We start from the raw sequence: 17563 nt of genomic DNA, 5'->3' as shown, positions 1-17563 counted from the left end.
GGTGTCATCATGGAATGGTCAATAAAAACATTTTGGTGTTAACTATGGTGGCATTTTGAAAGAAAATGCCACGGCAAAGGTTGTCTTTAGTCAACCTTTGAAAATTAGACTTCTCAGTGTAAGGAATACTTAAGATTTGTGACAGGGGAAGCTTACAAGTAACTTAGTGGTTAGGCTGGGTTAGGCTTCTGTGGATTAAATCAAAGAGGATGTGCAGAGATTTTAGAACAGTGAGGTGACTTTGGCAGCTAATAGCTCACTAGTATTTTCTACCAAACCTTTTCTCTGGATAGGAGCAGCATTGCATGTACGCAGTCTTGCAGGTAAGAGACTCTGCCAAATGATCCTCATTTACCAGAAGAGATCTATAAATGTCTGTGTTTCTGTCGGTTTTTAATAGCTACAAATAAAATTCCGGGTAATTTAATTCGAATCATTTAGTTTCATTGTAACCCAAGATATATGGAGAATTCTGTAATTTTGAAAGAACAGATTTTGCTTTGGGAAACCATTTCTTAAGTATGGAATAATGAGTTGTCACACAGACTGAGTAAAACTGAATATTTGTCCTAGTCCTGATCAATAGCATTTTGACCCAGAGGAAGCTGGGCCATTACTTACTAAGTTTTCAAGTGCTTTCTCAGGCTTTGTCTAATAGCATTGTTTTGAAAAAATGAGCTTAATAGGGGTAGGGGGTAGGTATGGCATCTAATAGTAATCACTACATTTTTTAAAATTCGTGGAAATACTGATTTTTAAAGTAATATTTAGGACAAATTCCTTAGGAGTCCATTAACACTAGTGCAGCTTCTCAGTTAATAAGAACTGGTGATCCTCTGTTACTTAATTAGTCCAGAATTGCATATGGTATTTATTTATTTGCAGCCTCAATCATGAATTCTCATTCTCATGACAGCAGAAATAGGTAAATTCTAACTGACAGAGTTTGTCCGGAAGTCACGAAAAGTCAGGAAGGAGGCGTTATAGTCATTTGCCAGGCACAAGCATTTTTCAGGGCTAGTTCTGGAAACAAGAGGAAAACTTTTGATTAACTTGTTAACTCTACCAAATACCCCCTTTGAATGTCAGATTCCTCATCTGAAAAACAAGTTATTTTTGATATCTCCAAGATCTCAGCCCTTGATTTCAAAGTTTGATAGAGAAGCAGGTTGAAGTCAATATAACCAGACTAGGGAAGAAAGGAAGGGCACAGGCCTCCGGAGTCCAGCTGCTCCCAGCTCAAGATTGAAGTCCCAGCAGCTCTTGAACTCCTTGGGGGAAGTTTCAGCCTTTTACTTCCATATTTTGGGCTCCCATTTTTCTGCCCCTTCTCAACAACTAGGAGACAGCCCAGCCCCACTGCAGGTGCTGAGGCTTCCTGAGTGAACCAGAAAGCACAAGATGCACTCTCCAGACCCTCTGCAGATGTGACCCGCACAGAAGCCGGACACTGAACAGATTAATGTGGAAGAGACTTGTGAAGCAGATTGTGAACTGAAGCATTGCAATACTTTTCAAAGCCAACTGGAGAGAGGGAAAACCATTATCTGAGGTTTCCTTCTTTCACTTTTTGGCTTACCTTGAGCTAATAGCAGGGACTCAGTGGCTTAAACAACAGATCTTCTTCTTCACGGTTCTGGTGGCTGGAAGCCCAATAGAGTGTGAGCATGCGGGTTCAGGTGCGGTCCTGCTTCCTAGCTTGAAGAGAGCTTTCTGCTCACCGTACCCTCACCTGGCAGAGAGATTGATGGAGAACAAGCTCTCTGATGTCTCTTCCTACAAGGGCATTAATGCCATCATGGAGGTCCCACCCTCAGGGCCTCATCTCAGCCTAATATCTCTCAAAAGTCCCATTTCCAAATGCTGGCAGCACAGTGGGGTTGGGACTTCAACTATCTGAGTTTGCAGGAACACAGTTCAGTCCACAGCAGATTTGTCCCAGGAAACTGACAACAACCATCGTTTTTAGAACTCACCTAAGTTGTGGAGATAAAAATTATTGTTTGTGCCTCCATGGGTGAGGAGCTTTTGGTCAACATGAGCTTTTTAGAACATAGGAATTAGTTATCTGCAACCCTGGAGTTAGCATTAGATTTATTGGAAACTATTTTAATGATTAAAACTCATTGTAGAAATCATCTATCTGTAAATCTCCCTCACAAATAAGTTCATCTCAGGAATGCGCAGTCTGGTGCCCCCAGCAGCTGCTGCATGGATGGGCTTAATTGCACACCCTGGCACCTGGGCATTAAGTGTGCAAGAATGGCGGCCCACCCTACTTACAATGCACAAGTGGCAGTTGGCTTGTTTAATCTGCACTTCCTCTCTAAGGATGTAATCTGGGAACCACCCTTGGGGCAGCTTGTCCAGCAGCTGCCTGAATATGATGACGTGTCAGACCCATCTGTTTGCTCTGACTTCTGTGGTGGCAGACGCTCCACCTCCCTTTTCAATTCCTTACCCTACACGTGCTCCTCTCTTGGGAGGAAGGTGAGTCATACATGCAAATGTTGTGCTAAATGATTCCACAGAGGCTCAAAAACTAGAACACGGGAAAAAGGCAGGGTTTAACCTAACTCTGTTGGGGCTGGGCAGGGTGGGTGGGTGGTGGTGGGCATGGCAAAAGCATGTGATACCAGGTTTCGGTAGGATCTAGCAAACCAGAATACTTCAGTGTGACTGAATGTGTATGGGAAAGTTGTCTAAAATTCTGTAACAGCTTTCCGTGTTGCCCTTCTCACTGGGAATTTAGAGACAACATAATACGGATCTGTCTTTTTCTAGATAGCCTCCCTGGTTCAACTCCACAATCTGTCTAAATTCTAAACAGCAGTCCTCAACCGTATCAGACACAATATCCCAGTCTCCAACAACTAACTTGCAATACTCCTTTAAAAAAAAAAAATCCCGATTTATCCTTTATTATCCTACTTTAACAAATGCTGTTGGTGCCCTGTACCCTTGGTTCTTACAATTTTGGTGCATTCCAGGCCAACTTCGAACTACCAGTACGTGCACTCACTAGCTGGAAGTGTGCATGTAGCAGGCTAGAAAGACTAGAAGTAATGTTCTCTTGCAAAAGCCCTCAACCTATGACCGGCAGCATTGGTGTATAAATACCCCCACTTTCTTGTCCCTTATTCCCCCAAGGGATTAAGCTCCATAGTGCCCACAGTGGTTACTTGCTTGACACATTTTCACTGGCTTTCCCTCCTTGCCTTGTTCTAATATTCCACTCTGCTATTGGTGTTTCTTGGGATCACTTTCCAAACAAATCATCCCACTAGAATCTTTGTCCTGTGTCTGATTCTGGGGAAACCCCAAATAACTACACTTACTTACAACTTCAAAAAAAATCCATCTGTATCATGCCCTAGTAATAATAAAAAGATGCTAAATAAATGTCATCAATCAGACACTGTATCTTTCAACATGTAAATATGAAATATCGCTACACCAAAAGATACAATGAAACAACATGTTTGCACCTATGAGAAAAATCCACCAGGGGTGCAGCAGCCTTGAATGCAAACACAGATACAGCCTGATAGTGGTGAGTTATAGTGATGCCTTAAATGATTTGTTTGGAAAGTGATCCCAGGAAACACCAGTAGCAGGGTAGGATATTAAAACAAGGCAAGGGAACAAGCCAGTGGAAGGTGTATCAAGCAAAACCGCCCCACCATTACTGACGTGATTTTCTGAAATAGTGAACAACTTGATAAAATCCAAGCAAAACAAAGCAAATTCAATTCTTAATTACCGTAGTAGCATTTCAGAAAATTCAATATATATTAAAACTATGCAAAAATACTTCATGTTTATAAATAAAGAAACGTTGGGTTCTAGGCTCTAATAATTATAAGTTGTTTTTTTTTTTTTTTAAGCAACATGGAAGTCCAGTGAGGTATTTTGAAGTATGCCAGGGCAAAAGGTGATTTTTCATTGCATAGGTAACTTCTGTGAAACTTCCACAAAGAGCAGTGAGCACGTTCCTTTTGCACTTGCTTTCTTAACCCCCATTTTGCTGATGGAAAAGTAGAGGTGATGGCTGGAGCTCCAGCCACCATTTTGGAGCAAGAAGATGAGAACCACACCACACCCCAGGGCGGCAGAGCAGCGAGCTGGAAGGAGCCCATTCTCTCAGCATTTCATGGAGCAAGGCTGCCCTACCCACCCTGAACTGTCTCTGCCTGCACACTTTTACAGAAGCAAGATCTAAACTGCTACCCTGTTCAGCCTCTATAATTTGGGATTTCTGTTTCTTGAAATTAATCCTTCCTAAAGCTTTCATGTAGAAAATAACCTCCAAGAGTGTGCCTCAAACATAACCATGACTCTTGCCATTGTGATCAGTGCCACGAAGGACTGTGGGTGCGGTGAGAGGGAACAGAGCATGTAAGTGGAGTCAGGCCAGGGAAGAGGCTCTTCTGAGCTCTGAAGGATGGTAAAATTACCTAGATGAGAAATAAATGTCACTTGTTAAAAAAGGAGAGTGGGTGAAGTGTTTCATGAAATAGCAACGACCTCTCGTAGGGGTGGTTAATTTAGAGAGTGGGCTCTACAGGGCAAATGTTTGATTTGGTTTGGGTCCCCGGGTGTAGCACAGTGCTTGATTTGTTCAATAAATGCTGTTGAAAACATATTCCAGTGTGTGAGAGTGGCAGGGCCGGCATGACTGAGAGAGCTGTGTGCTGTTTACTGGTCTGCTCCCAGGGCTGAATTCCACTGAAAGCTTGGGCAAGAAGGATACAGTCAGACAAAGAGCAGACCCACTGGACCAGGACATGAAGCCCTCTACAGCCACCAATCCGGAGAATGGTATGTGGTGCCAGGACTCCTCTCTAGACCAGAGAGGCCTTGTGACATCACTCTAGATATGAGACAAACTTTGGGACAGGGATTCTGATAGATTTATTGTTATTCTTTTTTTTTAATATTGTGATTCTTTTAAGGAAATTTTGTACACTTCAGAGTGTCCTACTACCTCTATTAGTGAGGAGTCTAAGCAATTTTCAAGTCAGGAAGGAAAGAAATTGGCACAGTGGATTCAGAACCACTTTTTTTTCTCTTATCCCACAATGTTTTATTCAAACTTGGAACTTCACAACTTCTTCACATTCAAAATATCGCTATAAGAAAGAGAATGCCTATGAAATCACGCAAAATATCCAACATTCACTAAAATCTGTTCAGTTTCTTTAATCACTGGAATCCTGAGATCTGCATTAAAAACCTATTGGCAGTTAGAGTTTGGGCTGTTTTTTTTTTAAATTAATTTATTATTTATTTGAGAAAGAGCATGAGGAAGCGGAGGGGCAGAGGTAGAGGGAGAATCTCAAGCAGACTTCCTGTGAGGATAGAGCCCAACTTGGGACTCAATGCCATGACCCTGAAATCATGACTGAGCTGAAACCAAGAGTCCAGGGGATCCCTGGGTGGCTCAGCGGTTTGGCGCCTGCCTTTGGTCCAGGCCATGATCCTGGAGTCCCGGGATCAAGTCCCATGTCAGTCTCCCGGCTTGGAGCCTGCTTCTCCCTCTGCCTGTGTCTCTGCCTCTGTCTCTCTCTCTCTCTCTCTCTCTCTCTGTGTCTATCATGAATAAATAAAAATCTTTAAAAAAATTTTTTTTAAATGAAACCAAGAGTCCAGTGCTTGACCACCAAGCCACCCAAGCGCCCTGGCAGTTAGAGTTTTTCAACAACACTTTCAATAAGAACTTTCAGAAAGGATGAAGACAAATGACTATGTTTGAATTAGAGAAGGAAAATCCAGAAAAGAACTGGATAATTTTGGGATAAACCAAAGGCTGATAATATTGAGGAAGGGAAAGCAATATTGCTGTATATACTATGATCTATTATTTCATCTAATATTAGAAGCAGCCCTGCAGGAAAGCCAGCATATTCTCATTTTGCCACAAGGAAACTGGGTTTCAGAAAGTTGGAGGACTCTCTGAAGTTCACACATTGATAGAACCAGAGCTTTGGGCCTGAAACCCATCCTCATTCCTCAGGAGCCGCCCTGGCACGTCCCAGCTGTCTGAGTTGCCTTTCACACTTACACCTGCCTTTCTTCACCTCCACCTGCCACCCCATCTCTGTCCTCTCCCTTTTCCAGGTCTCTCCCAGATCTTGAGGCTTGTGCTGCAAGAGCTGAATCTGTTCTACAGCCGAGACGTGAATGGAGTGTGTCTCCTATACGATCTTCTCCACTCCCCGTGGCTGCAGGCTCTGCTAAAGGTGAGCATCCGATGACCTGGAGGCCTTTGCCTTACTGTGGGAGCTGAAAACTGCTCACCCAACTCTACCACCAGTCAGTTGACAGGAAATTTCAACTTGATAAAAGTTCTCAGAAGGCAATTCTTTTCTGTGTTCTGAGAATTTCCCACATGGGTGTCGGGAAACTAGTAGGTGTCTGCAATTCATCTCATTTCTGACACTATCTGGGGATGACATCAGATCCTGTAGGTTAAGGGTTCAGTCTCAGGGGACTGCCGCCCCTTCCCCCCATGTCAGATTCCAGTCACAAGCCCAGGCAGCTATCTGTACATCTGACCAACTATATCATCTATAAACCTGACCAACTATACATCAGAGGTCCCCATGACCTCCTCCTTGGGTTTGATTAATTTGCCACAGCCCACAGAACTCAGAGAAACATTTTACTTGCTAGATTACCAGTTTATTATAAAAGGATGTAAGTCAGGGACAGCCAGATGGAAGAAATAAATAGGGCAAGGCATGTGGGTAGGTTGTGTGGAGCTTCCATGCCCCCTCCACCATCCCCTAGATTTCCACAAGTCCACAAACCAGAAGTTCTAACAAATCCAGTCCTTTGGGGATTTTCTGGAGGCTTCATTACATAGGCGTGGCTGATTAAATCATTACTTATTAGAGATTGATTCAACCTTCAGCCCCTCTCCCTCCCGGAGGTGGAGGTGGGGATAGAACTGAAAATTCCAACAGTCTAATTACATGGTTGGTTCTCCTGGCAGCCTGCCCTCAACTTTAGGTACATTCACCTCATTAACATAAAAAAGGGCATCTTTGTCACTTTCCTCACCTAGGAAATTCCAAGGATTTTAAGAACTCTGAGCCAGAATCAGGGCCAAATACATAATTCTTATTATAAACCCCAGTATCATAGCAGTCCTCAGAGAAGAGCTACACAAACCTCTCAGCTTACAAAGGCTGAATTCAGGTGGGAAAGAATATGGCAGTTCTTCTTTCCTCCCCCAGTTCAGTTTCTTTTGTTCAAAGGACCCTGGGATCACAAAGAGGCCACCACACATGGCCATTGGCAGCACCCTGAGCATTGGTCTATAAACATTTGTCCCTGAAGTGAAAACTCAGGACAAAAAAAAAAAAAAATGGTTTTAAAAAATTATTCCTGGGCTCCTGGGTGGCTCAGTTGAGCATCTCCCTTCAGCTCAGGTCATGATCTCAGGGTCCTGGGATTGAGCCCCCAGATTGGGTTCCCTGCTCAGTGGGGAGACTGCTTCTTCTTCCTCTGCCTGCTTCTCCCCCTGTTCATGTTCTCTCTCTGTCTCTCTGTCAAATAAATAAATAAAATATTTTTAAAAATTATTCCTCTTTGGTGTGCCTGGGTGGCTCAGTAGGTTGAGCGTCCAACTCTTGGTTTTGGCTCAGGTTGTGATCTCATGGGTCATGGGATCGAGCCATGCATTGGGCTCCCAGCTCAGCAGGGAGTCTGCTTGGAGAATCTTTAGCCCTTGCCCTTCTCCCCACTCCATCTCTCTCTCTCTCTCTCTCTCTCACTCAAATAAATAAATAAATCTTTAAAAAAATTATTCCTCTTTGTTTCTTAAAGTCAGGAAGTGAGATATCTACAGTTCTGTTTAGGTATCTTAAATTTTTCTTATCTTGAAGGTTTCTTCTTTTTTTAAAATTTGGCTAAAATTCCATGTGCTGTACAGTAACATCTACTATCTGATTATAGTTTTCTTAATGCTATTTTTTTAAATTTTTATTTATTTATGATAGTCACAGAGAGAGAGAGAGGCAGAGACATAGGCAGAGGGAGAAGCAGGCTCCATGCACCGAGAGCCCGACATGGGATTCGATCCCGGGTCTCCAGGATCGTGCCCTGGGCCAAAGGCAGGTGCTAAACCACTGCGCCACCCAGGGATCCCTCTTAATGCTATTTTTAAGAAAGATTCTTTCAAAGTTATTTTTTGGGATGTGGGTGTTTCCTTCAGCTAAGTGTGAAATGTGGCCGGTCTTTTGATGCATGTTAATACAATTCTTTAAAATAAGAGAAAGTGGCAACATCTTTAGCATGAACAGAGAGGTGCTCCTCACAGCACTTGTTTTGAAATTCTTGATTTCTTCATCTAGTCACCTACTTAGGTGACACTTAGGTTGTTTCCGTGTCACGACTCCTGGGAATAGTGCCACAGTGAACATGGGGGTGCAGATACCTCTTTGAGATTGTGATTTCTTTTCCTTTGAATACATACCTAGATGTGAAATATACAATGGGATAGTATTTACTCATGAAAAAGAAAGAAATCCTACCTTTTGTGACAACATGGATGGACTTCGAGGGCATCATGCTACGGGAAATAAGTGAGACACAGAAAGACAAATATATGTTTTCACTTGTAGGTGGAATCTAAAAAAGCAGAGCTCATAGAAACCAAGACTAGAAAGCAGCTGCCAGGGGCTGGGGCTGGGGGGAATGGGGAGATGTTGGTCAAAAGGTACAAACATTGCTTATGAAATGAATAACTTCTAGGGATATAATGTACAGCATGATGACTCTAGTTAATAACAATACTGCATTATAGACTAGAGAGTAGATCTTAAGTGTTCTTACACACACACATACGATCGTAATTATGTGAGGTGATGGGGGTGTTAAGTAACCCTATTGTAGTACTCATTTTGCAGTACATACATATATCAAATCAACATCCTGTGCATCTTAAACTCACACAGTGTGATCTGTCAATTAAAGCTCAAGAAAGCTGGGAAGAAAATGCCCCACCTGCTTCCTATCAGGCATGTTTTCCTCCTGGGATTAGCCAAAATGGGAGTTTTCTTGTCACTGAAAGGGATTCTCTTGCTTACCTGTGCAGACTGTGTGTCCCCTGCAAGCCCTGCCTCAATTCCTCAGCCTTCTCACTCCCAGGTCAACCTGGGCACTGGCACGGGTGGCACGAGGATGCACTGTCATCCTGGATCAGATGGAGGAAGGAGGGGGCCCTGCTGGCCTCTTGGGCCTCATTCTTCCATCTGTAAGAGAAAGCAGGTTCCTAAAATAAGAAGGGGGGTGCTGCAGAGCTAGGCATGCCTTGCTGTCCTCTGCCGATTCTAGATCCCAGTATGGAAAAATTCCTCAGGTCAGTAGATGTGAAGTTGAAATGTTTGTAAATGAACCTTTCCCAGAGGATTAAGGGAGGAAAAGGAAACAAAGAGAAGCAGGTATCATGCGCCTGGGCTCTTGTTCAGACCCTCTGCTGAACCGTGAGCCACACAGCACATGCTCTGGCAGTTGCCCAGCACCGAGGTTCTTTCAGGTTCTTACGCATCTCTGGCCCCAAATCCCTATTGATTGTGACCCTAGAAAAGCCATTTGTTAATTTAACAAGAGTAAACACTTGAATTTCTTTTTATCAGTGATGTTGGCCGGGGAGGATCAATTTCCAGTGGCAGCCAATACTCAAGCCCTTGAAGGATGGGAGCCACCAAACTTGAGTCCATCTCTTTTTTTTTTTTTTTAATTTAAATTCAATTTGCCAACATATAATAAATACATCATTAGTTTCAGATGTAGTTTTCAATAACTCATCGGTTGCGTGCAACACCCAGTGCTCATCACATCACGGGGCCATTCCTGTTGGACAGCGACAGACACCTTAGGAGAAGCCAGCACACAGCCACTCAGCCGCCCACGCCACGGCCCAGGCTGCCTCTCCCCTTGCAGAGCGTTCGCCCGGGACCTGAAGAGTCAGGTTATCAGGATGACACTCTCCCCCCGTCACTCTCTGCAGGTTTATGACTGTCTCCAGGAATTTAAAGAAAAGAAGCTCGTCCCTGCCACAACTCATGCACAGACGTTATCCTGTGAGGTAAGGTGGCTTTTAATCCATAGAATAGTGGGGTTTTAACGTGATGCCATTTCACTTGGGGTGCGAGTTTAAATGAATTAAAGGATCTAATGGCAAAGTTTGATGATGATTACATCTCATAAGTGTTTCTAATTGAGCTTTAATAGAAGAAAGAAAAGTGGTCAGTACTTCAAATTTAAACAAAAAAAAAAAACATTTTTTTAGCACGTGTCCATTTCTCTATTTTTTTTTTCTTTAAACCTTAGACTCATTTAATCCTCTGTAATCCAAGAGTAAATGTTGTTCTAGTAATGTTTCCCAAATTTATGTCTCTAGCTGGGCTCTTTGCCTCAACTCCAGACTCTCATATCCAACTGCCTCCTCTCCATCGTACTTAGATGCTTGCTTCAGGGACCCTCAAACTTAACATGGCCCTTGAGCTCCTGATCTTCCCCAAAACCAAGGCTACTCCCCTCCCAGCCTTTTTCATCTCAGTAATGACTTCTTTGTTCTTGCACTACTCAGACCAGACTCTTTGGGGCTATCTGTGACTTTCTCTTTCTCTCATACTTGACACCCAATCTGACAATGGATCCTGTCGGCTCCAGTTTCAAAATATATGCAGAATCTTATGAGCTCCACTCTGCCACCTAATAGAAACCATCATCATCTTATATACAGATAATTGCAATATAGCCTCCCACTGATCTGCTTCTACCCTTGCCCCCCTATAAACTATTTCAGTATAGCAACTGAAGACATCCTCTTGAAGGTGTGTCAAATCATGTCACTTTTCTGCGCAAACCCTTCCAATGACTTCCCATTTCAGAGTATACATCATAGTTCTTAAATAGCCAAACATAATGCAGTTCCCATTCCCTGTTTTACTTAATACTCACTGCCCTCCCCCTTATTCATTCTGTTCCAGTCAGATTAACCTCTTGTGGTTGCTTGAATCAGATATGCTCCTGCCACAGGCCCTTTGCGCTTGCTATGCTGTATGTCAGTAATGCCCTTGACCATATATCCACATGATTTGCTTCCTCATCTTCTGGTCTCCACTCAAATGTCACCTTCTCACTAAGGCTTTCTCTGGTCACCCTATCTAAAATTGCAACCCCTCAGAGCACTCCCTGTCCACCTTCCTGTTTTATTTATATTCTTAATTCTCCTTATCATCAAGTAAAAATGGGGATTTTTTTTTAAGAATGGGGATTTTTGTCTGCCACTGTATCTGTCATTGAAAACAGTGTCTAGCACATAGTAGATGTTCAATAGGTATTTGTTGAATGGATGAATAGTATAATCCATTTTATTACCATATTAGAAGAAATAGAAAAGAGAAAAAACTGTGCCCTCCATTCCAATAATCAATGATTCAAACTGTTCTCAGTTGTCCACAGAAAAATACATACATAATATTTTACTCAGTTGTCATTTCTAGGTAATGGAGGTAAAACTTAGTAAACTGCTTGTTTTCATTTGACTGTATGTAGTGGGGTTTGACTGTTGGGGTTTCATGGGGCTCAGTAAAGTCTTGAAAGGTTTTATGTCCTCTTAGAAAGCAAGTCTACACCCAAACAGAAGAGATCAGAATTAGAATGTTTAACACTTTTTTATAGCAACAAATATTAAAATTGGTAATCAAATAATAAGTCCTAAAATATAAATTACTATTCTCATTTTCCACATGATGAATGGAGCATCCCATGGGATGCACTTGAGCCTGAACTCAAACACCTTAAAGATCCACTTGTTTTAGTGCCTCTAGGGGGAGTTTACCTTAGTACATATGTTACAAAATTATGTCAGTTCTTCCTCCAAGACTGTGGTATGCCAGCACTGAGGCACTGAGGTGTAGACCTACCCAAATCTCCGATTCTACCTGCTGTAGTAAAGTTGAATGAATAAGGAAAGATCCTTGGCCCTGATCAACTTTAAAAATTAAAAAAGAGGGTTTCAATAACAGCTTTTCTTAGGTCAATATCATGCTAGTCAGTGTATCTGTTATTCAGCCTGGATGACGTTAATTAGGTGATGAAGATTTTTTAAAATTTTACCATATATGCTTTTTCACCAACCAGGTGGTGGGGATATTACGTGAAACTCCTAAATCCCCTGAGATCCAAGAGCTTAGACAAATCCTCCAGGATCCGCACTTTAAGGCAAGTGCTTGCTAAAATAGACAAGGTATGCCCATCTGGCATGTGGGCAATGTTGGAAAGAAGAAATGTGACAGGAAATGTACTTTCTGAATAGATATTCTATTACTGTCCATGGGTGACCAACAGATTGTTTCGAAAGATGTGGGATTCAGATGTGACTGGCTCTGTGTTGTTAGCCATGGAGCCAAGCCTGCCATATTTATGAGGAGACATCCAGAACTTTCCATAATGTCTTGTTTCCACCCTGCAAAGCCATAGTCCCTCTAAAATTCTGGGAGACAATCAGGGTGGTACACTTCCTTTCCAACTTGGAAATATTTTAAGTGTTGGATGAAGTATGTGAAGATGTTCTGAAAATATAGTCTAAAGATGATTAACTCAATGAGGGAGTATGTGAAGAACACTTGCTTGAAGAACATACGATTGTAGAACAGAAGCCTATCTCATAGTACTTTACAGAGTTTGAGTTCAGTTTATCAATAAGTGAGACCTTTAAGAGAATATCTGCATTAGGAGCAATGGGATTTACGAGTCAAATTTTCAGTTCACAAGATAACCTGAGAGAATTTCTCGGAGTTCCAGCGAAGTTCTGTCCATCAGTCTCAAGTTGGGCTATAGAATGACTATTTCCCCACCCAACGAAATAAAAATTTAACGTAATGGACCATTAGAGGGAACTCTCTGATCATACCCTAAATCAAGAAACTACTTTTTCTCATTCTGTCACTCATAGGCCCTTGGAAGTCACTGACAAACTAAACAAGCAGGATGTTTTGATTACTGTCTCCCATTCTGCCTTAATTAGGGAAAATATTACAAAAGTTATTCTGTAGTTCAAGCTTATAAAAGCACCATGGATTACATGGGTTTGCAGGAAATGAGAAAGTGACAAAATATATTTTAGCAGAAATGCAAGAATATATTATGTATCACTTAACCTCTCCATGCCTCGTTTCTTTATGAAATGGAGACAATAAATATACCTGTCTTATGGAGTTATCGTGAAGATGGAGTTAATCCACATAAAATGCTTAGCCCAGCATGTGTGTGTTGGTTGTTGTGGTGATGGTGATGGTGTCTTACAGAGTGTTAGTTCACTGTCTTCCAGATGGGTGTGTTCTGTGTGTGACCTTTATTCACCTTGCCTTCTCTGTTTCCAGGCCTTGCTCAGTGCCCATGACACTGTGGCTCAGAAAGATTTTGAACCCCTTCTCCCCCCACTGCCAGACAATATTCCTGAGAGTGAGGAAGCAATGAGGATTGTTTGTTTAGTGAAAAACCAACAGCCTTTGGTAAGGAAATCACTATATCTTCTCAGTTAGAATTATATCAGGGTTAATTGTGATCCAAGGGTTAGTTGTGAACTAAATTATCACTAGTAGTTACTTAATATAATGTTAAATATACTTGTCGGTGGTCACAGGTATAGTCTGAGGCATTCAGATAATGTGAGGGGATCCATGATAATGGCTAGAGCATGTCCTAACAATTTTTGCCTGTGGTTTCAAATACATTATATATTGTAATGCTTTCACTAGAAGGACTTTGGCTTAGTGTTTTTCTTTGTTGAAAAATCTGTGAGAAATAAGACTTTTATTTTATTTATTTTATTTTTTGAGAAAGTGTATGTGAGCATGAACCAGAGGAGGGGCAGCAGGAGAGGGAGAGAGAATCCCAAGCAGACTCCACGCTCATCAGGGAGCCCCATGCAGAGCCCAATGTGGGGCTTGATCTCATGACCCTGAAATCATGACCTGAGCTGAAATCAAGAGTCAGATGCTTGGGCCGCCTGGGTTGCTCAGTAGTTAAGTGTCTGCCTTTGGCTCGGGGCCTGATCCCAGGATCCTGGGATTGAGACCCACACTGAGCTCCTTGCATGGGCCTGCTTCTCCTCCTTCTGCCTGTGTCTCTGCCTCTCTTTCTGTGTCTCTCATGAATAAATAAATAAAATATTTTTTTAAAAAGAGTCAGGTGCTTAACCAACTAAGCCACCCCGGGGCCCCATATTTTATTTTATTATTTGGCTTTCTGATGTACGTAAATTTCACTAAATTCCAATGTGTTTATCTAAGTTGGGTTTTTTTTCTTTATTTACTGGAAGCTAAGTGAGGCATTAATTTGATTTTCTAAGATTAGTCTCTTTAATTAGGTTGCAATGGGTGAGAACTTTATCTTTGAAAGGATCTAACTAAAAAAATAAATAATAAAAAAAAGAAAGGATCTAAATATTCTTTTCTATTTATGTGGTTGGATAGAGACTTTGGTAGGCCAAGCTTGAATGAATGGCCTCCCCTTTCTGATGGCATGATAGGGCCCTGGCTGGTAAAAAGACCCTCTCCTGACCAGACCAGACCTATATTAAGGGAAGCTACCAGAAAAATGGTCATGTTAGGTAAAAGAGGGATTCTGCTGCACTCTCTCCCCAGGGAGCTACCATCAAGCGCCACGAGATGACAGGGGACATCCTGGTGGCCAGAGTCATCCACGGCGGGCTGGCTGAGAGGAGTGGTAAGCTGGAGCAACAGGGTACAAGCATGACCAGAGAAACAGGAAAACCTTAGTTATTTAGTCTTCTTTCCAGGGAAACCCCTGTCTTCCTAACCAAGGCCAGGGCTTCTATGCGTGACATTGCTTGGTTACTAGGAAGGAAGAAATAAATATCCTAGAAAATCCTCTCCCCCTCTTTCACTGAGGTCCTATATTAATGTTCTCTCGGAGAATGTTTGCATTCTCATGGTAACCTAACCGGCTGAGTATTATCATGCCATTCTGTAGAAAAGGAGACTGAGGCGGAAGGAAATTAGGTAACTGCTGTGCTCGAGGTTGGACAATTCGAGTCAGGATGCAAGCCCAGGTCAGCCAGCACTATATTCCCAACTCCCGCTCTTCCCTTGGTCCTTCTCCTTTCAACAGACATAACGAACCCAATTTCTTTCCTTTCTCTGCTGCATTTCTGGGCCTGCCGGCCCTCGTCCTCACTGCCCAGGGCCCTGGAGACCTGGCATGGGCTTCACACCCCAACATTCTTAGAGCAGTGGCCCCGAGGATCTCCTAGGTGCTAAGATCATCGGCCCTTCATTTGGCCTCAGTTTATTTTTACTTCTCTAGCACATTTGATGTTGACCCTAACTGTCTTGAAGTTTTCCTCGCCCTTGGTTTCTGCTTCACGGCGTCCTCCTGCTTATCATCTCCTCCCTCTGACAACTCCGCTGTTTGCGTCATGTTTCTTGGGGCTTGATTGCCACCCTCACGTTTCTCCACATTTCCTTTTGGAAGATTTCCTTTTCATTTATCATTTACTCACGACACTGACATCTTTACTTTTAGTGTTATCTTCATTTTACATCAGGCTACCAAAAATAAAAGTATCACCATCACTTCATACCCAGGAAAGAAGTGTAAAAATGCAATTCTCTGTGCTCTGGTGGGTGGACATTAATATAACCAGTCTGTATTATTATTATTATTATTATCATCATCATCATCATTATTATTATTACTATGGTTACTTCAGAGTTCATTTTTAAATGTTAGAGCATGCTTGGGTTAGTGAGTTTGCTAAAAATCCTCAGTGTAGACACCTCTGGTTTTTTGCCCATTTTCTTGTACTCTGTTTTGTGTTCCTGTCTGCCTAGGGTTGTTATATGCTGGAGACAAACTGGTGGAAGTGAATGGAGTTTCAGTTGAGGGACTGGAGCCTGAGCAAGTGATCCATATTCTGGTATCAGTCTTCTGTTTGCCTTCTCCGTGACTCAGTGCCATGCCGCAGCTGACCTGAGCCTGTCTGGCCCATGCTGTATGCACTATAATGGGAGGGGGGTTGGGTTCTTCTTGGCAGCTTCCTTTCTCCAGACCCCAGACCTTCCTGTTTCTGTGCAGCTCCACCTCCACTCCCCCACCCCGGTCTGGTTTCTGCTGGGAGACTTCTCTTGCCGCCCTGCTCTTTCAGACTCAGGAAGGCTGGCAGTCTCCCCAGCCCAGGTCCCTTGTTGCCTGGGTTGCTCCTTTGGAAACTGAGCCTGGGATGGACAGAGTGAGGCTTTGGAGGGGAGTCCGAACCTGAGAAAACTATCCTCATTCCCCTAACCTTTTTATACAGCTGGAATCTATTTAACATCTTCCTAGAGGCAGCTTTGGGGCAGGATAGATGTTGTAGGAGGCTAGCCTACGGAGAGGGGGATTTCCTTGCTTGCCCTGCCACTGTCCTTGGTGATTGAAACTGGGGATTTGTGACTAATTATGGTTTCTTTTAGGTCCCTATTCCCCCTTTTCAAACCTTTGCCTGAATCCCTGTCAAGTTGTCATAGCCATAGTGGTATGACCCTGCCATCTCCCCCATGCACACCCCAAGTGTGAGGCCTGAGGTGGATGACTATTTATCACATAGACTAGTGGTTCTCTGACCAGGTTTTAGGGGGGACTCTAAATTTTCATAGATATGCCTCAGGGACTGAGATAAGAGGTAGTATTATAAGGAGCATACCAAGCACCAAAATATTTTGCAAATGACCACTGCCAGAAGATGCTGCATGAGATAAGGACACTGCAAATGGAACTTTAAGTACTGCCAATCACCAACACATAGGCTCCACCTAAGCCACTTTGCTGCCAGCTGCAGAGCCAGGATGGTGGGATTGTGAAATTTCTAGGAGTGAGGACAGGTTTTGTTCATCTCTGGATGTCCAAAACCTGTCGTAGTGCATGTGGCAGGAGAATCTCACCCTCTCCATCAGGCTGAGAGGTTCTCTGTCTCCTCAAAAGCTTTGAGGCCCCCCATTCCCACCATTAGCTTGGAGCTCGTCAGTCCCTCAGAAGACTTGGGAGCCCTCACCTCCCCATCAGACTGGGCTGCCTGGTGCAGGAACAGGTGCTCAGGAAGTCATTACTGACTGGGGCTTACAGAGGGGAAGTCTGACCAAGGCCTCATCTCCTTCCCCAGTGTCTGTGGCAAGGAGACTATGGTAAATAAGGTTGCAAGATGGAGTGTTCCTGGAAGAGACTGGGCCTCAGGGTGGGGCTCAGTAGGCCAGGGACTCTGGAGCCCCACTGCAGGGCAGAAGCTGAGCTAAATTTCTTCCTAATTTCCACTTCTGCATAGTGATATTTAAATGTTGAACCCTTGTAAAAGTTCTGGTGGGGCATGTAACCCTTAAAGCTGGCCACACTGTGCTGTAACTCCATCTGTTGAATTCTAATAACCCAGTGAACCCTGAGACTTATTGTCCCCTCCCCTTTGACATTTTCCAGGCCATGTCTCGTGGCACAATAATGTTCAAGGTGGTTCCGGTGTCTGCCCCACCTGTTAATAGCCAGAAGATGGTAA

At 43.1% G+C, this 17563-nt stretch overlaps 1 protein-coding gene across 1 annotated transcript in view; it reads left to right on the top strand.

The window, feature by feature from the left end:
- The first annotated feature begins 9988 nt into the window (after positions 1–9988).
- Positions 9989–17563, top strand: part of MPP4 (membrane palmitoylated protein 4) — a 32616-nt gene continuing 25041 nt past the window's right edge. Inside the window, exons 1-6 of the mRNA XM_038585900.1 lie at positions 9989–10096; positions 12160–12240; positions 13401–13532; positions 14667–14748; positions 15876–15961; positions 17488–17559. Coding sequence (XP_038441828.1) covers positions 9989–10096; positions 12160–12240; positions 13401–13532; positions 14667–14748; positions 15876–15961; positions 17488–17559 — 561 coding nt within the window. The remainder of the gene's footprint in view (positions 10097–12159; positions 12241–13400; positions 13533–14666; positions 14749–15875; positions 15962–17487; positions 17560–17563) is intronic.

Source organism: Canis lupus, chromosome 37 (genome assembly GCF_011100685.1).
Source record: "Canis lupus familiaris isolate Mischka breed German Shepherd chromosome 37, alternate assembly UU_Cfam_GSD_1.0, whole genome shotgun sequence".
Lineage (NCBI taxonomy): Eukaryota > Metazoa > Chordata > Mammalia > Carnivora > Canidae > Canis > Canis lupus.
This window is presented reverse-complemented; position numbering and strand designations above follow the sequence as displayed.